The following is a 20,604-nucleotide window of genomic DNA, read 5'->3' on the forward strand; positions in this document are numbered from 1 at the left end:
GACACGCTGGGGCAGACGGCTGAACTCCAAAACCCGTGAGCTACATTTCCTAGGCGCTTTCTGGCTGGGTCCTGTTTGGCTCATGCGCAAATTTCACTGCCCGGTTCTGCGGAGGTGCTAGCCTCCTGCCGCACTCCCATTGGCCCGGCCTGTACAGCCTCCTCTTCTATTGACTCCTGTGCTCAGTGCCCAGGTCTCTTACTGGTCGGTAGAGCTTCCGGGACATCCCCTTTTTTTTAAGAGTCAACTGATTAGTTGATGATGGGGAGAGGCGGGCCTTGGGAGCCGTCTCATGGTTGGGGGGGCGGGGGGGAAAGATGGCGGAGCTGATGCTCCTCAGCGAGATTGCGGACCCGACGCGCTTTTTCACCGACAATTTGCTGAGCCCGGAGGACTGGGGTGCGCGGAGTGAGGCCTCGGGGAGGGGAGAGGGCTGTGGCGTACTGTGACCCTGAGGCACGCAGGAGGAAGCGGAGACGCAAAGAGGAAGGCTGGGCAAATACGGAATGCACCACCTGAAGGAGGGCGGAACGGGAGGCTAGTTGTGCTTTCGGGGGATGCGGGAGTTGGGGAAGACCTCCGCTCCTGCGGAAATATGGAGTTGTTCCGGGGTCGGGGAGGGAGGGGCTGAAGTTCTTTGGCTATATCACTTTTCAAGTGGGCGGGCGGTGGGTCTGGCCGAGCCGAGCCAATGAGGGATGGGTCGAGGGCTTTGTGTGGATCCGAAGGCTGCGCTACCGGAAGACCCCCCGACCCTCCGCACCTCTTGCAGACAGCACCTTATACGCCGGCCTGGATGAAGCGGCCGAGGAGCAGACGCAGCTCTTCCTTTGCCCGGAGCAGGATGTCCCGGTATCGCTCCCCAGCCTTGTCTTTTACGCTTGGTGGGTGAGGGTGGTCCCAGAACCAGGACTCATCCCCAGGCCTGAGCTCATCTGGAGCCACCCCTTCATCCTCACACTCCTGCCATCTAATATCCTCCCTTATTCAGTTTGGCAGCAGTTCCCTGGACTTGGGGATGGATGTCAGCCCTCCTGAACCCCCCTGGGACTCTCTGCCTATCTTCCCAGGTAAGCTACCCTGTGTGATTCCCTCATCCAGAAACCCTGGTCTTCCGTTGTTTCCCAGAAACTGCAATTCCTCTTATCCTCACGCCTCCTCCACCTGATTGCCTGTGTACTCTTCTCCCTCTTTGATTCTTTATATGTGCTTGTTCCCCCTTGCCCCAGTGAGGGGTCCTTACCCCATAATCTTGGGCACTCTTTGGACTCTTGTCAGGCTCTGCTTCCAGGTTATTTTCTAACCCCTTTCTCTCCAGATCTTCAGGTGAAGTCTGAGCCATCCTCCCCCTGCTCTTCCTCCTCCCTCAGCTCTGAATCGTCGCGCCTTTCTACAGAGCCCTCCAGCCAGGTGAGAGTCATCTCCCTCCTACTGTTTGTGGCAGGGACTCAGCTCCCTCGACTTCACCTATAGATGCTGAGGGAATGATTTGTGTGCTGTGAGTCATGGGGTGTTGGTGGGGGGCTTCTTTTCTGCCTTTGCCGTTTCTTTTATATCCTCATTTTTCACATTTCCGTTCTTCGGTTATCTAGAATTGAAAGTGGAGTTTTTTAATATACAGAGAAATGTGGCAGCCATGGGAAGCCTGGGAAGAAGAGAGTTGTTAACTGCTGAGAATTCTGGAACTGTTCTTGTCCAAGTTGTCCACTCTAAGGCAATATTTGAAATCATGAGACTTCATCACCCCTCCCAGGAACAAAATAGAAAGAGAGAACAAGAGGCCAGACACAGCCTAGGGAGATGCTGAGTATGAATGTCAAGTAATTGGTGGTTTGTAAGCTCGAAAGCTTCTGTTCTTGCTCTTGCTCTCAACATGTCCTTTGTTTTCTTTCCTTGTTTCTGCCCCCCTGCTTTACCCCCACTCTTACCCAGGCCTCTGGTGTAGGGGAGGTGTTGGTCGTGAAGTCAGAGTCCTTGACACCCTCACTCTGCCTCCTGGGAGATGATCCAACATCCCCATTTGAAACCGTCCAGATCAATGTGGGCCCCACCTCTGATGATCCCTCAGGTAATAACAGCCTGCACCATCCTCAGGCTTTACCAAGGTAGAGTGCATGTATGCGTGTACACACGTGCATGCGCATGTGTGTGTGGGAAGCGGGAGTGCAGTCAGCAGGACGAGTTGGAAAAGGTGGGAAGGAGAAATGGCAGATAACCAGGAGAGAGGCCAGGAGCGGGAGGGAGGATTTCAGGAAATCACAGCCAGGGAAGCACAGAAGAAATGGGGATGATTTTTCTTTCTTTTCTTGTTCCTAGTCACCTGTTGTGTGATTTAGCTTCCTGTTGCTTTGCATAAACTTGCAGACAGTTTAGGGCATTTTTATCTATGTGACTTTCCCCCTGAAGGTTTTATTATAAAAATTTTCAAACATACAGAAAAGTTGGAATACCATATACCCAACTCCTGGATTCTACAAGTAACGTTATTTGTGCTATTTTGAAAAGCGTTATTGAGTTTAGTTACTCTTATATGTTTATTGAGCAGCTACTCCATGCCAGATACGGGACAGGGTGCTGGAATTGCAAAGGTGCAGAACACGTTACCACCACACTGACTTCAGGCTCCTGTAGTGTGGTGGGGGGAAGAAAGCCAAGCAAGGTGTGCTAATTCTAGGGTAGAGACTGTCACAGGCGCCCTGAAAGCTCACAAGAAGGGGCCTCTCACCCGATTGGAGCTGGCTTAAGGGTGTACTCTTGGTGGAGAGGCTTCCCGAGCCGAGTTTCAAAGGACACATAGGAATCAGCCAGAAGAAGAACGTGGACACTGGTTGTGTTTGTAAGGAACCTGCATCTCTTTAGAGAGGACATGAGGAGGGGGAGTAGAGAAGGGCCAGGAGATGCAGAGGCTGCAGGGCCAGGTAGGAACCCTGCTAAGGGACTCTTAGCTTTTTTCCTGTGGGCAGTTGGGAGCCTTTGAAGAGTCAAGCAGGAGAGCAGTCTGATTAGGAAGAGGACTCTGGTGGCAGAGTAGAGAGTGGATTGCAGAGACACAGGACTGGAGGCAGAAGGAGGACCAAGAAGGAGGTTCATGCGGTTAATCAAGTAAGATACTCAGCTGCTGAGAAGAAGGCAGATTGAGGAAGCATGAATTAGAATGGATGAGTGCAGTGACCCCCCCTGGGCGTTGAAGAGAGATAGGGGTGAAAGAGTGTGCCTGGGTTTCTGGCTAGGGCAGCCACCCGGTGGGTGAGGGTACCGATCGCTGGATAGAGACTGCAGGAGCAGGAGCCCCCTGGTCAGGGAGCATGGTGAATTCAGTGTGGGACGTGTTGATGATTGATTCCAAAGCGACTTCAGGGTTTCCTAGCGCCGCCTGCCTTTGGTTGAACTTTAACCAGAAGCTAGAAGGCAAGAGAGCCCCATGGTGCACTCCATTCATGTTTTCCCCCGGGCCTCAGAGTAGGGCAGGGAAAGATGGAGAGTGGGTTTGGAGGGACAAACAGCTCATATCCAGTGTACGATTAAATGTTACAAAGAGGACAAACAAAATAGGGATTGAAAAGTCTATAACAGCGAAAAGATTATCGATGATTTTGCAAAGGATAGTGTTTTTGGAGTCAGAGTCTCCCCTGGTATTTAGGTATTTTTTGAGGGCCTGTATTTTACCCATCACTTTGATAGACATGAAGCATAAGACATAGTCCTTGCTTTTGGAGAGTCTCATGAGGGTTATAACACATAATAGCTCAAACAGTGGTCACCTCTGGTTAATAGCTCAAATAGTGGTCACCTCTGAGAAGGGGATCTGGGTGTCTGGTTGACAAGGAAGGGAATGAAATTCCCTTTTCACTGAATTCCCCTTCCTTTGGGATTTTGTATCATATGACTGTATTACCTATCGAAATATATAAGCAGATATGAAATTTTGAAATAGCAGTGTTGGCAATCATATAATCAAGTATCAAAATGCGTGCTGTGGACCAGAGGTAGTAGCGGACCATTGACCTCGGGGCTGAATCTGGCCCTCAGACGGGTTCACCTCCATGGGGCAATCAGCAAGTCTTATAGATAGGTTTTTTTTGTTTGTTTGTTTTGTTTTGTTTTTTATAGATAGGTTTAACAGAAGCCATGAAGGCTCAGAGGTGACTGAGCTTTGAAGGCTGACAGTAGGAAGAGAATCTGTATGAAGGGACAAGCAGTGAGCCCTGTTTAAGCCCAGTTGAATTTAGGTGAACGGTGAAGCATGAGAATGGAAGTGACCAGCAGGCAGCTTGGGAGTCAGGATCAGGGTGCAGGGGAGCAGTCAAGGGTAGAGACGCAGACTGGGCAGTTGTCAGTGTGGCGAGGCGTGATCGCGTTGGGCCGGGATGAGGTGGAAATCCAGCCAGACAGGAATCTGGGCCCATACGAATGCTGCCGAATCCCCCTGCTTGGGCCTCCTCCATGTGAATGGACAAGGTGTGTGAGGAAGAAAGAGGGAGAGCAGAAGCGCAAGGACAGCCTTGAGGGAAACTGAGCAGTGGTGAAAACAACTGATGGGGCCACGGAAGGAGAAAGGGAGTCCTGCGTAAAGAGGCAGGAGGAGAGGCAGCAGGTTAGCAGCTCCATGGTGCCCCTCCTCTGGATTGCCCTCCTGGGCCAGAAGAGTTTTCCTTGCAGGTACAAGGAGAAATGACCATGTCTCCCGTTTCCCCATCTTAGCCCTCCTCTCCTTCAGTGTTTGTCTGATATCCAGCTTTCTGTCTCATCCCACTGTCCCGCAGATGTCCAGATTAAGATAGAACCTGTCTCTCCATCTTCCTCCATCAACTCGGAGGCTTCCCTGCTCTCTGCGGAGTCCCCCAGCCAGGTGAGCCTCCACTTCCTTCCCCCCTCCAGCACGCCGGTGCGTTCCTTCTGACTCTCAGAGGTGTGAGAGCTTTCTCTTCTTCAGCTCCATCTCCTCAGCACTCCTCCTGACTCACATGTCTTCTGGAATGCCCCACGTAGGCTTTTATAGGAGAGGAGGTACTGGAAGTGAAGACAGAGTCCCCATCCCCTCAAGGGTGTCTCTTGCGGGATGTCTCAGGCCCCCCACTTGGAGCTGTGCAGATCAGCATGGGCCTGTCCTCTGATGGCTCCTCAGGTAATGAGGCCTCCTGACACCTGGAGTCCCTCGCCAGAGGCCTATAGTCCTGACATTTCTTCTTCCTTCCTTCCTTTCACCTTCCTTCAGGCAAACCCCTGCCCGCCCGGAAGCCACCACTGCAGCCCAAACCTGTGGTGATAACCACTGTCCCGATGCCACCGAGAGCCGTGCCTCCCAGCACCACTGTCCTTTTGCAGCCCCTTGTCCAGCCACCCCCAGGTACTAAAGAAGGAGAGAAGGAGGTGGCCTGGATTGACCTTCTCAGGGGGCTCACAGCCATTGAGCCTCCCGACGCCTGGGTGCTCAGGTGTGGGTGTGGACACAAGGAACCCACCTGACTTCCAGCTCTCTGACCTCCTTCTCCTGTCCACTTGCCCCAGTGTCCCCAGTTGTTCTCATCCAAGGTGCTATTCGAGTCCAGCCTGAGGGACTGACCCCCCCTGCTCCACGGCCTGAGAGGAAGAGCATTGTTCCAGCTCCTATGCCTGGGAACTCCTGCCCGCCTGAGGTGGATGTAAGCATTTACTGGGGAGGAGAGGAGTAGGGCTAGTAATGGGAAGGGAAGAGAACTGTCGTGGGAGAGAACTGTGGAGTGAGAAGGGAGCGAAAAGTGAGGAAGCAGGCCCGTAAGATGATCCTGAAGGTTAGAGTGGACCTCTTTTACGGATGAGTATCTACTTCATGTAGTTTTAGGATCCTTAGGTTTGCTATCCCTGCAGATGGAGAAGTGGGCGTGGTCTGAGTAAGTCAAAGGCAGGGGAGTCCTACTGTGTTATAGAAGAGGGGGGCTGCTTCCTAGGGGAAAACCAGGTAAACTGTTCTCTAATTTTAGCAAGCTTCAACTTCGGGTCCTAAAAAGGAGAACTGAGGAGAAGGAAGACCACCCATCAAGGAAAGGAACTGAGGTTCCACCAAGAACCAGGATGGGGGAAGTTCCTCCTATAGTCTGACTTCTCTCAGCTCTGAGGAACAGGATTAGGGAGTGGTTGAGAGAAGGGCCCCTTCCCTGGAATGTTTTGGCAGAGAGGAAGAACCTCTCTCTGGCTCTGTAGGTAGAGGTTAGGAAGGCAAGAGAGTGGCCCGTGTGAGCTTTGGGTAATGGGCCCCTGGAGTTGGAGGGTGTGATGTCCCTCTCCCGCCCCTCTTTCCCTCGCTCTCTGACCCTTTTGTGCCTAGGCAAAGCTGCTGAAGCGGCAGCAGCGAATGATCAAGAACCGGGAGTCGGCCTGCCAGTCCCGGAGGAAGAAGAAAGAGTATCTGCAGGGGCTGGAAGCTCGGCTGCAGGCGGTGCTGGCCGACAACCAGCAGCTCCGGCGGGAGAATGCTGCCCTCCGCCGGCGGCTGGAGGCCCTGCTGGCTGAGGTAAGACCTGGGTGTCCTTGGGAGACCCGTGGGGGTACGGGCTCCTTGGGATGACTCACCCTCTCTGGCTTCTCTCTTTCTCTGCGTCTTAGAACAGCGAGCTCAAGTTAGGGTCTGGAAACAGGAAGGTGGTCTGCATCATGGTCTTCCTTCTCTTCATTGCCTTCAACTTCGGACCTGTCAGGTGAGACCCTCCCCAGAGCGTTCTGGGTGGAGCCCACCCCCCGGCTGCCTGATTGCCTGCTCTGGCACAGTCAGTCTCATTACTTGCACACAGACAGCTCTGGTGTCCTTGGCACTGATGGTGGGTGTATCCAGTCCCTTCTTGTTCCATCATTTCTCTCATAAGTGTTATGTCCTGGAGGAGATGGTGCTGAGAACATTGATAAAAATAGTGACTATTAAGTGCTTAGTGAGTTCTGGGCCCTCGGTTAAGCACTCTCCTTTTCTCATGTTTTCTGGCTCGATGAGTAGGGACTGTTCTCATTCCGTCCTACAGATGAAGAGATTCAGTCTTGTAGAACAGATCGGAACCAGGTGGGCTATCTGTAGAGCCCTCCCTCTTAACTAGCCCCTCAGTAAAGCTGGAATTCTTCCTCGTGCTCTGTCCTTTCCTGTCCACAGCATCAGTGAGCCTCCTCCAGCTCCCATCTCTCCTCGGATGAGCAGAGAGGAGCCTCGACCCCAGAGACACTTGCTGGAGTTCTCGGCGCAAGAGCCAGTTCACGGAGTCGAGCACCCCCAGCATCCCTCCCAGGGTCCCAAGGAGACCCAGCCCAGCTCCACGGGCCCCCCAAGTTTCAGGTGAGGAGAGGGCCCTCTCTCTTTTGAGTGTGTCTTCTCCCCCAGAGTTACCTTTCCTTTTGAGGGGAGCTGGAGTTGCTCTCTTGCCAGCATGACCTTCTCCGTTGATGGGAGAGCACTGGGCAGCCTCAGGTCATTGCCTCGTCCCTGCCTCACTCCAGGAACCTGACAGCCTTCCCTGGGGGCACCAAGGAGCTGCTGCTGAGAGACCTGGACCAGCTCTTCCTCTCCTCTGATTGCCGGCACTTCAACCGAACCGAGTCCCTGAGGTGTGGGGCATTCACAACTGGGCGTCTTCCCTCTTGTCCCGAGGCCCCTCCACAGACGGCCTGGCTCTCCTTGTGTGCTGAAGCACCAGCTCTCCGGGCCCTCTCTCTTCCCTCCTATGTGTGGGCGAGGAGAGTGGGAGTCTTGGCCTGGCACAGAGGTTTTACCCGTCCTCTGCTTCCCCAGGCTTGCTGATGAGCTGAGTGGCTGGGTCCAGCGCCACCAGAGAGGCCGGCGGAAGATCCCCCAGAGGCCCCAGGAGAGACAGGTAGGAGGGGGTGGGGCTGGTTCAAGGAAGGCCACTTGAAAACAAGGGCTAAATGTCCTGGGGATTTTAAGTGGGCATCTTGTTATGGGGGTTTGGGGGCAGTAGAAGGGTGGGTGTGAGGTGGCGTCAGCTTCCAGGGGCTGTCTGTCTCTTTTCCCTTTTCCCTTCACCCTCTTCAAATCCTTAGATACTTCTCCTTCCAGAAGTCTCAGCTATGGAAGAAGTCGCCTCCAGTTAAGGCAGTCCCCACCCAACCCCCTGGGCCCCCGGAAAGGTGAGTCTTGGGGAGGCACTTATTTATTAAGTGAGGTTCCACTCTAAAGAGCTGTACCCCCAGGAGCTGTCCTGTGCTCATCATCACTGCCACCAAGGGCATGATGCTTCCCTTATCCCCTGGGGGTCTCCTGTCTTTCTCTCATCCTCTCCCCCCTTCCCCACTGGGAACTGGGCACTGGGCTTAGTTCCTCGCCAATCCCGTTTCCCTGCCCGCCTAGGGATTCTGTGGGCCAGCTGCAGCTATATCGCCAACCAGACCGTTCGCAGCCGGAGTTCCTGGATGCAATTGACCGACGGGAAGACACATTTTATGTTGTCTCCTTCCGAAGGGTGAGTTTCTCCTCCTGGCCCCATCCCCATCACCCTGGGTTCCCCAGCAGTCTGTCTGCAGGTTGAGGCTGTAGAGTAGGGCTGGGGAGCCTGTCAGCATCTTTTCCTCCACCCTCCCAGCCTGGCCCCTCTTTTTCCCAGGACCACTTGCTGCTCCCAGCCATCAGCCACAACAAGACCTCTCGGCCCAAGATGTCCCTGGTGATGCCCGCCATGGCCCCCAATGGTAATTCTTTCTCTGCCCAGTGTGGGGAGGGGTCCTGAAATTGAGGAATAGGGAAGTTCCAGTGGGGAGACCCAGCATGAGGAGTTGAGGGGGGAGATGGGGACAGGAGCGGTAATTCTAGAGAGATGCTAGATGCATGGGTGAGAAGAAGCCAGAAATGACTGGAGAGAAAAACAAAATGCAGGAGACTGCTGGGAGGAAGATGAGGGTGCGGGTCCTCCCTAGGTGAAGCTGCTTAGGGTGTGCTGGGCGGAGGGGTGTGGGCTGGGAACCTGCCAGACTCTTCTTTTTTTTCTCTTGCTGTCCTCTCCTCTGTGACCTCACACTCATCGATGTCATTTTTTCCCCTACTTCCTTCCTTCTCCCTGCACCAACTCCCTCCCTCCCCTCTCATTTAACTCCCACTGGGGCTCTGCCTCCTAATCACTGCCCTTTCCTCCCTGTCCACCTCTACTGTTCTGACCCCTCCTCTCCATTTGCCTCCCCCTTCTCCTCTTTCTTAACTCTCCCCTTCTCACAGAGACCCTGTCAGGCCGGGGGCCCCCGGGGGACTATGAGGAGATGATGCAGATCGAGTGTGAGGTCATGGACACCAGGGTGATTCACATCAAGACCTCCACAGTGCCCCCCTCGCTCCGAAAACAGCCGTCCTCAACCCCGGGCAATGCCACAGGTGGCCCCTTGCCAGCTTCTGCAGCCAGCCAGGCCCACCAGGCCGCCCGTCAGCCCTCTACCTCAATCATCCCTGACCTCTACGACTCACACTGACTTAGAACTGGGGGGCAGGGGGTGGGGACGACCAAGTGGGACTGTTTCGAATTTTCCTGATCCCTGGGCTTGGGGCAATTGGTAAAGGAAAGACAGGGTATGGGGGTTAAGCACTTATTTGGAGGTGGGGGGAAGTTTTCCTCTCTTCTCACCCCTTTTTGGAATATAGGGCTCCTCTCATTTCTGTGAACCCTGTGTCCCTGCTTCTTTCTTTGAGGGTGTTGAATGAGCTTAAGTTTTGGGGTAGGTGGGCTCCTGTACACTCTTTATTCTTTTGTTTCTGTTTGGGGGGTGGAGGTGGGAATTTAGTCCCCAGGCGGGACTAGGGAGGTTTTTACATTTTGGAGCTAGTTCCTGAGAGTCAAGGAGGAGAGGTGGAGGGAGGTCAGGTGTATGTATGTGCATATCTTCTTTTTTATTATTAAATAAACCACTTGGAGGGAGTTGAAGGAATGGCGCCTGCCTAACTGGCTCATGACGGGGAATTTGGGGGAAAGTGACTTGCATAGGGCCAGTGTTCAGAGGATCAAGTACTGAAGACATGTCTGGCTCTGGGGTGGGGTGGGTGTGCGATCACAGAGCTCACGTCATCCCCTCATCCCCACCCCTGCAACGCGGGTATGTCTGGTGTCTAGGGGGGGAGCGGGGGAGTGGGGGAGGGCTGTCCCGTGGCGTGACAGGCTGGAGGATGCAGATCCCGGAATGTGTCTGAGTAAACAGGAAGGACAGGGGGCCCCACACCCTTCAGGGTGAGCGTCCTCCCTGGGTCCTCTGCATTCTTGCAGGTTCTCCCCCCCCCCTTGCTTTCCAGGACTAGCAGCTTGAACTAACAGTGGAGCTGGGGCCAGGGGCTGTGAGCCCAGAAAGGAGGAGCCACAGTGGAGAAGGGGGCAGTGTTTGGAGGGAAGGGGCACGTTGAGGAGCATCTCCTTAGCCCTAAACTGGAGGAGACTGAAACTTGAGAGTCCAGTTGAAAGAAAAGGAGGAGCACGGGGCCAGCAGGAAAGGCTGTGCTTTCTAACTAGGAGGAAGAGGAACAGGGCAACGGGTGAGGGGCCGAGTCTCACTCAACCTGGGGGGGATCCCCATCAGCAGCTCCTGTCCAGCAGCACCACGGGCCTGGCCCTGCAGGAGTGTCCTGGGTCAGCGGGAGGGTGTGGGCTAGGCCTGGGCTCAACGCCCAGATGGCTGGACAGGGGCTGCCCGGGCCACAAGCCGAGGGCTGAAAGCGGGAAGAACCTCACGTGTTCAGCCAGGCTCCCCCGCTTCCCAATTACTGTGTTTGGGGTGAAAACAGACCAAGTAACTATGGCAACCTGGAACCTAGGGCCCCCAGGAACTAGGCCTCTCCTCCCTCCAGAGGGCAACCCTGGCTCCTCCGCCAGCACTTCCTGTCCCAAGGTCCCTCAAGCTGTTCCCAGCCTTATCCAGGCAGAGCAAGGAGTGCAAGAAGAACAGGGATTTTGGAGGCAAAGCACCTGAGTTGGAGTCCCTGCTTTGCCTTTCGTTAGTGGGTGTCCTTGGTAGGTGACAAACACTCTGAGCCTTAGTTTCCTCATCTGTAAAATGGGGTACTCCTACCTACTTCTCAGGGTTAATGTGGGGAGGAAAGATGATGTGCAGGGTGCCTGGTCCTTAGTGGACACACCTTTCTCTCCTCCCCTGCTCCTTTCTCCCTCCATTTACATTGTCCTATTCTCCTCAGTTTTGCTTTTCTCCCATCTGGGTCCATCACTGTTTCATTGTCCGATCGCTTTTTCTGTTTCCTGACCCCAGCTCAGGAAAGTGCTTGAAGTACTGGCATCTCAGACTGGGGGCTCTGGGGTGGGGCATACAGCTCCTCTGGCTTAGTGGCAAGGGACAGCTGGCACTGTGGTGTGATCTCTTGGCCAAGGGCATGGGTGGTGGGAAGGATCAGGAGAGGTGTGGAGAGTGGGTGTGCTGTGGAGGGGGAAGGCAGGTCAGTCTGCCGCCCTCCAGGCCCACGTGGATCTCCAGCTGCAGCCCCATCGAAGGCCACCGCGGCATGCCGGCCATTGTCACTCCTGCACCTCCTGTTGGCCCCTTCCTGGCTCAGACCCTCTTTATCTTTCAGTTCTGCTGCTTTCCTTCCTCAGAGTCTGCCCTTCGTTCCTCTTATCACCCCTGACCCACTGTCTCTCCCTCTTCTTTTTCTCTAGACTTCTTTCCTGCCTTTCTTTGCCCTCTACCCACCACGAGTCATCACCTTCTCTTTCAGACCCTTTATTCTTTGTTCACCTGTTTGTTTCTCCTGGTTTTTGTATTTTTCCCTTCCTCCCCCTCTGCTTCACTGTCTGCTCCCTTTCTTTTTTCTGGGTCTTCTCATCTCCTCCTGCTGCTAACCCTGTGTGCACCACCCCGTTTCCATGGCCCTTTCCACTCCTTTGTCCACATTCCCTGTCCCCTTCCATGACTTCCTCTCTTCTCCCCCGCCTCAGCCCTCTCCTCCTCCTTCTGCCCCCCCTTCTCCCTTCACCTCCCCACTCCGGTCCTCTGTCCTCTTCCCAGCTGTGGGGCCAGCACTGGAGAGCCTCACACATTTGCCTCATCGTTCTGCTATGGCTTCTGGATATAGCACATCTGGATTCCGGGGCCCAGATGTGTGGTTGCTACAGCGACCTCGGTCCCTCTGGTAAATATGGGCGCCCACCCGCCCCAGAGCAGAGAACAAAATAATTGTGTGACTTTCTTTTGTCATGAGATAGAAATGTCCTCCCCCCTCCCTTTTCCCTACACCCATGTCTCCAGGCAAAGGAAGTTCTAAGGGTCCAAACCCTTCCTCCTGTGGCTCTCTTGCCCCCTTTTCAGCCCCAGCCTCTTAGTTCTCTCCCATCTTTCATCTCAGGCTCAGTCTTTTCTCTCCACATTCCCCTTCCTCACCACCTCCCTCCCCCCAGATCTCAATAATGGAGCGTTGCCCGCCGCCTGACTTATACTTGGCAATTTCTTCTGAATCTACATAATAACTGGATGCGGAAAAAAGTTTCAAAAATCCACATCACCCACCCTTTCTTCTCAAACAAGTCCACCGGGAGCCCCTTCATTTATTTCTTCCCTAAGTCTTCAGTCTCTCTGGGGCTGTTCTTGTGGGAGGGGAGGAATACAGGCTTTGAAATCAGAAAACCTGGGCTGAGGCCCACCTTCACCACCACTAGTAAAGTCCCCAGGACAAGTCCCTTAATGTCTAAGAGCCTCTGTTTCCTCAGCACAAAGTGGGATTAATAAAGTGCTGCGGTGTAGGAAGGGCTTTGTAAACGGAAGCCCAGTACAACTGTTTTCTATCTTCCCCTGTCTGGGACTGCTTCCTTGGATCGCAGCCCCTGGCCTCTCTTTGCTCCCTCTCTCTATCCTTCAGGCCCTTGCCCTCAATTGCCCTTACTCTTCTTTGTCTTCCTTGACTCCTCCTCGGCTTTCCCTTTCCTTCCTTGCTGTACCTTTTATCCCTTATCCTCCTGAGGGTAGGACAGGAACTTGGAGCTTCATTCAAGGATGGAGGCCCAGAGCTGAAGACAGTTGGACTGAGGATTCAGAGAATAGCCAGAGCATGCAGACAGCTCTTGATAAGACCCCAGCCTTTCTTTCTGCCCATCGCCTGGGACACCTCAGTGAAGGCAAGCTGGCTCTGACCACTGGACTTCCCTGCCTTCGCCCTGGGGCTCCCTGCCAGGCACTCTTGCGACACCCTCCTCTCCCAGTCATTTCACAACTCAGTATTGACAGGCATTTATTTATTTATTTTAGTTATAAAATTTTTGGCTGCGCTGGGTCTTCGTTGCTGCGCGCGGGCTTTCTCTAGTTGTGGAGAGCGGGGGCTACTCTTCGTTGCGGTGGGTGAGCTTCTCACTGCGGTGGCTTCTCTTGTGGCGGAGCACGGGCTCTAGGCACGCGGGCTTCAGTAGTTGTGGTGCACGGGCTTAGTCGCTCCGCGGCATGTGGGATCTTCCTGGACCAGGGCTCGAACCCGTGTCCCCTGGAATGGCAGGCGGATTCTTAACCACTGTGCCACCAGGGAAGCCCTTGACAGGCGTTTATGAAGCAGCTGCTCTATGCGAGGCCCAGTGCTTTTCTGATAAAATGCAGACATATATAAGACATAAGCTCCTCCAAGAGCCTGAAATCCAGGGTGTGGATAACATTTTAGATAATGATTATCTCAGAACCTGGAATTATGTCTGTCAGGCCTCCAGTGGCTTCTTCAAATGCCCGTGAGCTTGTGAATGTCTGGAATCCCGCACCCTTCTCTGACTCTGGCATCCCGTCTCTCCCCAGAAGTGGACTTCCAAAACACCCCAGGGCCATCCTTTCAGCTCTTGCTTCTTTCTCTCCAGGGTCTTCTGGCCACTGTCTGGGCCAAGTATACCTATGGTGACCATACTTCCTAAATAATAAAACCAAGGGACTTCTCTGGCGGTCCAGTGGTTAAGACTCCGTGCTCCCACTGCAGGGGGCGTGAGTTTGATCCCTGGTTGGGGAACTAGGATCCCACGTGCCGTGTGGTGTGGCCAAAAAAATAAATAAAATAAAAATTTAAATAAAAATAAACAAAAAATAAATAAAACAAAGGGTATAGGACCAAAAAGGAAAAAAAAAAAAAAAAAAAGGATATGACCATTAGAATTACTAGAATCTGGGGGTATCAGAGAATATCTGTTCTCTGCAGTCTGCTCTCTCCACATAATGCTGTTTCAGACCCTCCTTCATCCGTTCATCTACTTTCCCCCAACCCCTGCCTGGAGATCTGAGGGAAGCTGTTACCTATTCCAGGCTCTGGGGGCTTCGGGCCAAGGCAGAGGAAGGAAGCTGAGCCCAGCTCCATCCAAGAAGCTGACTTCATCCTCCCCATCAAAGCCAGGAAAAAAAAAAACAGCCACACACACACCCAGACACACGGACACACGGAGACACCCACGCGAGGGAACGTGCGAGCCTTCGCCCTCAGCCACTGGGAGGTCATGGGGCATAGGGCACAGCCATGTGCTGGACCAGCGCGCCCTGACCCAGGACCACCACACCCACGACCCTGGGGACCTGACCAGGGTACGGACACCTGTGCCCCAACACAAGCGGCAGAATCGGGCACACACAGGCTCCTGCACGTCCCTTTCACCCATGACCTGTGACTTGACCAAGCTACTCCTCAATGGGGAGGATTGTAGCTGGGTGGCAAGAACTTTATCCTCAGTGTGAAGCCTGGGATGGGGTCTCCCTCAGCCTGGATATTTCTCATCTGGCCAAAGTCTCCTTTTCAGCCCCTTGTCAGGGTGGCAAAGCACATGGGGAAATGAGACCAGAGAAGCAGCCCAGCAGCCTGATGTGGGTGTGTCTGCCACCCTGCCCTCTGGTCAGTCTTCCTGTCTCTGCCCGATATCAAAGTGACCTCTTCCTCCAGCCCATGACTCTCTCCCTAGCCCTGCTCCTGCTCCCCTGCAGCACCCAGACGTTAGCCCTCTTCTGCTTTCCAGAATGTCACCTCACCATTTGTGCCCCCACCCCCATATCTGCGCCTGCCTTTGGCTCTTTCTCCATCCCTAAACCTCCTAACTTTCAGGCTTCCCTTCCCTGTCTCCCCTGAACCCCACCTTCTTTCCCAAGTCTTCTATGTCCTGGTCTTCAGCCAAGCCCTTGTCCAGCCAGTGCCCAAGCCTCATCCCTCATTTCTCTAGGAATTTGCTGAGGTGAGAGAATGAAAAGGGGTCATTGATCCCGAGCTGAGAACCAGAGATTGACTGAACAGTACAGATCGGGAGAGGCAGCGGGGACAAGGCAAGAAAAGGGGAGAATGCAGGTGGCAGCAATGGGGCCGGGCAGGGGCAGAGGTGGGGACAAGGAGAAGGCCCCTGTTGGAGAGAGATGTAGGCTTGGGAGGGAGGTTTCCTCCTGCCACCCATCCCCTATGCTCCCTGCCCTGCCGGGAGATAATTGGTTGGGGGATGAAGGAGTGGGTGCTGGGCAACAGACAGATGGGGCAAGATCCAAGCTGGAGCAATGTGGCAGCTGGGAAGAGGTGGGGAGGTGCAGGGGAGGGAGGAGGGAGAGGGCCTGGACACGGGAAAGGGTGTTGCAAGAGAGGAGAAAACAGGTCAGAGAACAGGGGCAACAGGTGGAGAAATGGTGGAGGAAAAGGAGAAATGGCATGAGGATGGGGCTGTCAAGTTGGACAGAAATTAGGGTGAGGAGGAAGGGTAAAAATGGGATAAGGAAAGGATGTGGGAGGTTGGACGAGGGCTGGAGGGGGTGAGATGAGGGTATTGTGGGACCAGAGATCCCAGATGGGGGGGGTCGGGGGGGGGGGTCGGGATGACGGTGGGAGGAGAGGAGGGGTGGCATGTGATGACGTTGGGAGGGCCTGGCAGGGGCGGGAGGGTGGGAGGACCTGCCCTATCTCCGCTCCCCTCCCTGACCTCATGCTGGTCCTCCCCTTCTCCTCCCCCTGCTCGCTGCAGACTCCCTCCTTCTCACTGTCGCAGCCCAGATCGACGGTCGGGTGGCGGCTCAGTGAGCCCCTGCTGCAGGGAACAAGCAAAGGGACATCCAGGAGCCCAGGGCTGCCAAGGGGTGCGCACCCACCCTGCCCCGAGAACCCCCTTCCCAAGGTCGGGGACAGAGCAGGTGCAGAGACACTGCAGCCGCTTGTTACTCAGGTAAGGAACAGCACTCTGGGAGAAGGAAGGAAGAGCCGGGAGAGGCGGGGACTTCTATCCCCACACCCCAGGTGAAGGTTGGCAGGAGAGCCTCCCAGAGCGGGGACTTTCCGTTGGGGCAGAAGGAATAGGACCATGCGCTGGGGACTGGACTCCCTGTGGAGGGTGTGTCTGGGAGGACAAGTCAGTGTGGGTGTTGGTGAGGGTTGGGGGTGGATGCTGGGGTTTGGACAGGACCAGGCGTGGCACCAAGGTGGAGGTGGTTATCGGTGAGCCGGGGCTCTGGGCCCTGGAGTTGCTGGGGCTGGAGAAGCCAGGGCCCAGGCGGAGCTGGTGGCCAGCTGAACCTCAGGAGGAAAGTGCTGGTGGAACCCCAAGTGCTCTGGCTGGAGCCGCTGAGCCAGAGCTCCAGGAAGGTGCCCGAGGGAGCTTCTTTGAGCACCCAGATGGGGACTCCCCAGGTGGCAGCACGTGGATTGCAAGGTCCAGGAGGGAGTTCTGGGGGTCTGGAGCCTTTAGGAAGTGCTGAAATGAAGCAGAGTCAGGACTCTCAGGTCTGGGAAGGGCATGGAGTCTGCAGAGAGAATCCTAAAACTTGTTCTTGGCAGAGAGCTTTGCACCCATGACTCACGGTTCAGCGGGGCTGTGATGACTGAGAGATGCCCCCAGGGGCACAGGGGCTCCGTCTTCGCTCCGTCCCCCTTCCAGGCTCTCCTGCTTCTGTTCGTCTGAACCTCCCCGCTACACGTGACACACCCTGGGTGGGACGGGCGGGACCCTTATCTCGCCTGGAAAGAATTTAATGGCTTGGAAACAACTGGAAATGGAACTGAGAGGAACTACTGGGAAACAACTCGGAAACATGGAAACACCGCAGCTGCCGTCTGTCGGCTTCCAATCCCCGCCCACTTCCCAGACCCTCGGCCCCTCCCCTCTTTCCCTGGCCCTGCCTCCAAACCCCTGGGGACCCAGCACCTCAATTCCTCAACCTTCCTTTCCCTTCAGTCCTGGTCTCTCAGTGCAGGACCAGAACCCACCTTCTATCTCTCACTGCCCCCAAAACTCTTTCCCACTGGGGGTCCGGAAGTCCTTTCTTTTGATTTTCCCATTTCTCTGGCCCATTAGCTCCCCAGAATAAGGGGCTTCTGGATCCTCCAACTCCCCCCTCTCCCGGTATCTCCTTGCCACCTGGTTCCAACCCAGTATCTGGAGCCCGCCCTCATCTCCCTCCTTCATCTCGCGGTCCTGGAATCCTTCTACCTTCACTCCTCTTGTGCCATGAGGAGCAGAGAAAAGCACGGGGATGGGGCCAAAATCCCCCACTTTTGGAACATCCCTCACGGAAGCCAGCCCCTCTCCCCACTTCTTGGGACCTACAGTCCCTGATGAGCGAAGTGTCAAAGTTGGCCACAACATGTATAGCCTGCACGCTGAGTCATAGCTTGGGAAGATGCCCCCCATCCCTGCCAGCCCTCCAACTCTGGGGAGGATGCCGAGAAGATGAGGCCATGTGCTCCCTCCTTCCCCACAGCACACAGGCACCCCAGATGCAGCGGTAGGGGAGGGTGATGAGGGGGAAACACAAGGGACACCCAAGTTTTCTGCTTTCCTAGTGCTGAGAGAAGAGCGGGATTCTTCCAAGACTTGGGAATGGGGAGCTGGGGGGCGGTGGAGACCCGGCCGGAGAGGGGTACTGGGAAGGAGGCTCTGGGGGTGTGGCCTGTGGGGGCCACTTCTCTCCTCTCAGACCAGCTTCACTACTTTCCTGCTTCTTTCCTTCCTGCTGCAGAGACCTTCCCCCTTCCCCCCACCACGTGGGGAGAGATGCAGGATTTGATTGTCGGGGTAGGGAGACTGGACAGCTCCCAAAGGCCTCCAGGGGTGTGGGGCACCCTGTATCCTCTGCTCCCCACTGGAGAAGGGCCTCCTGTGTGGTTCCCCTCACTCCAACTAAGTTCTCTGACTCACATAGCTGCCCTCTGAGCCAATGAGAAATCAGCTTTTTTTAGGCATCACCCAATGACTAGGTGTGGAGGAAATGTGAAGAGAAGATTATGTGTGTGTGCCCATGCACATGCTCAAATGTGTGTGCCTGCAAAGATGCAAGCTTCTTTGGATAAATATGAGTATACGTATATAAGAAGTGTGTTCATATTTGTATTTGTGGAGGAGCGCACATGAGTACATTTGTCTGTGTACATATGTTTGTGTGTGCACGCACCCGGTGATGTGCACAGCCTTAGACACAGGGCAACAGGATTTGAAGGTAGGTCAGAGCCCACCTCATGCCCAAGGCTACATTCCAAGCTGAGAGAAGGGCTGAGGGGCCGAGGGAAGGGCAGCTCTCTGCCTGCCAGGTCTCTCTGCCCAGGCTTTGTCGGGCAGGGTGCCTCTCAGTGTGGAAACGCTCTGTCCCTTAGTCCAGCTCCCTTCCATCTCTCATGGGGTGGTGGCGGGGTGTGATGGCTGGTAGCCCCGAAAACTCCTTTTTCTCAGACCCAGAGGAGAATTTTAAGTGTAGGAAGCCAGGAAACGTGTGCGTGCTGCAAGGCGGTGCCGGTCGCAATCCCTTCCCTCCTCACCAGTCAGCATTCCCACCACTCACCCTGCCCTCCTTCCCACTCCAGCCTCTCTGGTCTGGAAGAACTGGGCACCTGCTAACACCTCTCCTTAACCCTTCGCCTGAACCTGCCCCCTGCACACTCCTCTGTTACCATAGCCCCCTCTCCTGGTTCACCCCGAGCGCCCCACTACCTTTCCTCTCTAACCCTTGTCTCCCTGTGCCCCTCAATTCTTGCCTCAGTGGATTCCACAAACAAACACAACTTGGTAACCAGCACTGAGATCAAGAAACAGGATGTTCTTAGCACCCCAGAATTTCCCCATCGTGCCCCTTCTGGTCACTACTCCCCCGAGAGTGCCACACTTCTGACTTGTAACACTACCAGTTGACGATTAACGTTGTCTAGACTCAAACCTCACATAAATAGAATGTTTCAGCACATTCTCTTTTGTGTCTGACTTCTTTGCTCCACCCCATGTTAGTGAGACCCATCCATGTTATTGCATATAGTTGTAGTTTGTTCTCGTTGCTTTATTTTATTCCACTGTGTGAACAAACCACGCTTTATTTAATCCATTCTACCGATGTGAGACATTTGGGTAGTTTCCAGTTTGAGGCTATTATGAGTAGTACTGCTGTGGTGGGTATATTCCTCGGAGTGGAAGTGCCAGGTCATAGGGTTGGCATATAGCTCTAGTAGAGTTGGTAGATTGTGCCAAATGGTTTTCCAAAGTGCTTGTACCATGCAGCCCTGCCAGGATCCACACCTGGCCTGCTCCCTGGTCAGCATCTGCCCCAGCTGCTCTTTCTAACCAACTTTCAGCCCCAGACACTGTCCGTGGTCCTAGCCCTGACCTTGGTCCTGTCCTTGGTTCTAGCCCTGATGCTAGTCCTGGGCTTAAGTTGAGCTATGTAAATTGACTAAATATTTATAGAGTCAATAAGTATTTATCGAGCACTTACTATGTGCCAGATGCAAGGATATAGCAGCCAAGAAAAGAAGCAGGTGCTATGCCTGCCCCCATGGACCTTACAGTCTAGCAGGCAAGATTGAGTGTGGGCAAGAAAGTAATAAAATAATCCCGCAAATAAATATATAATTATAAATTGTCATAAATACTACAAATGGGAGTTACACAATGCTGTGATGTCACGTGATAGGGGGAACCTGACCTGGGCAGGAAAGGTTTCCTGAGGAAGTGATGTGGGGTTGAGACCTAAAGGATGAGGAAGCCGAGAAAAAAGGGAAGAGCATTCCACATAGAGGAAACCATAGATACAAAGGTCTGGGGCTGTGAAGAGTGTGGGGGACTTAAGGCCAGTGAGACTGGAGTGGAGAGAGGGAGGGAAGTCTTATGGGGGCTGAGGTGGGAGAGGTCAGCAGAGGCCGAATGATGCAGGGCTGTCTGTCAGTGTTTGAAGAGTACTCGGAAAGGAGACACTGAAGAGTTTTAGGGGGAGAGGGACATTCTAGTTGCCTTCGCAAGATTATAAGGGGGCAAGAATGGAAGCAGAGCGACCAGCTAGGAGGCAATTGCAGTTGTCAAGCAAAAGGTAGATAGTAGCTTGGACTATAATGATGCTTAGAGGGAGAGATATAAGCAGATTAAAGAGACATTTACAATAAAATATGGGTAAATATGATGAAATACAGTGGTGTTGAACAGGCTGTTGGGTTTCTGGCTTGTGAGGCTGGATGACTGAGGGGGCCGTGAGCTGCAGTAGAGAACACTGAGAGGGGATGCAGTACAGGAAGGATGAACGTTGAGTTCAGTTTCAGACGTGTTGAATTTGAGGTGCCCAAGAGGAGATGCCAAATAGGAGGTTGGATATATTGCTTGGAGTTAAGAGGAGAGAGTTTGTATGTTGGGGTATAGTTTGGAAATTAAAGTCGGTCTGGATGAAGGTACCTGGGTGGACGACTACTGCAGTAGGTCTCAACTCTGGCTG

The 20,604-nt window shown here is 54.2% G+C and overlaps 2 protein-coding genes and 1 long non-coding RNA gene across 3 annotated transcripts in view; 2 read left to right on the top strand and 1 right to left on the bottom strand.

The window, feature by feature from the left end:
* The first annotated feature begins 306 nt into the window (after positions 1–306).
* Positions 307–9,882, top strand: ATF6B (activating transcription factor 6 beta). Its single transcript, XM_068558421.1, is given in 19 exon segments — positions 307–399; positions 773–852; positions 992–1,070; positions 1,319–1,410; positions 1,933–2,068; positions 4,764–4,849; positions 4,990–5,125; positions 5,216–5,347; positions 5,509–5,642; positions 6,305–6,490; positions 6,583–6,674; positions 7,115–7,294; positions 7,456–7,563; positions 7,748–7,829; positions 8,033–8,103; positions 8,324–8,435; positions 8,577–8,661; positions 9,182–9,388; positions 9,391–9,882. Coding segments are annotated over 19 exon segments (2,100 nt in total). The 5' UTR covers positions 307–317; the 3' UTR covers positions 9,411–9,882.
* A 3,345-nt stretch (positions 9,883–13,227) lies between these two features.
* On the bottom strand, positions 13,228–16,804 carry LOC137773111 (uncharacterized). The gene is made up of 3 exons (XR_011075642.1): positions 16,723–16,804; positions 13,611–13,924; positions 13,228–13,516 (listed from the first exon to the last, which is right to left on the bottom strand). It is a non-coding gene; the product is annotated as an uncharacterized lncRNA (long non-coding RNA).
* Positions 15,940–20,604, top strand: part of TNXB (tenascin XB) — a 60,230-nt gene continuing 55,565 nt past the window's right edge. The window contains exon 1 of the mRNA XM_068557545.1: positions 15,940–16,091. The gene's annotated coding sequence lies outside the window, so the exon portion shown is untranslated. The remainder of the gene's footprint in view (positions 16,092–20,604) is intronic.

The sequence above is a fragment of the Eschrichtius robustus genome, chromosome 12 (genome assembly GCF_028021215.1).
Source record: "Eschrichtius robustus isolate mEscRob2 chromosome 12, mEscRob2.pri, whole genome shotgun sequence".
Taxonomy (NCBI): Eukaryota; Metazoa; Chordata; class Mammalia; order Artiodactyla; family Eschrichtiidae; genus Eschrichtius; species Eschrichtius robustus.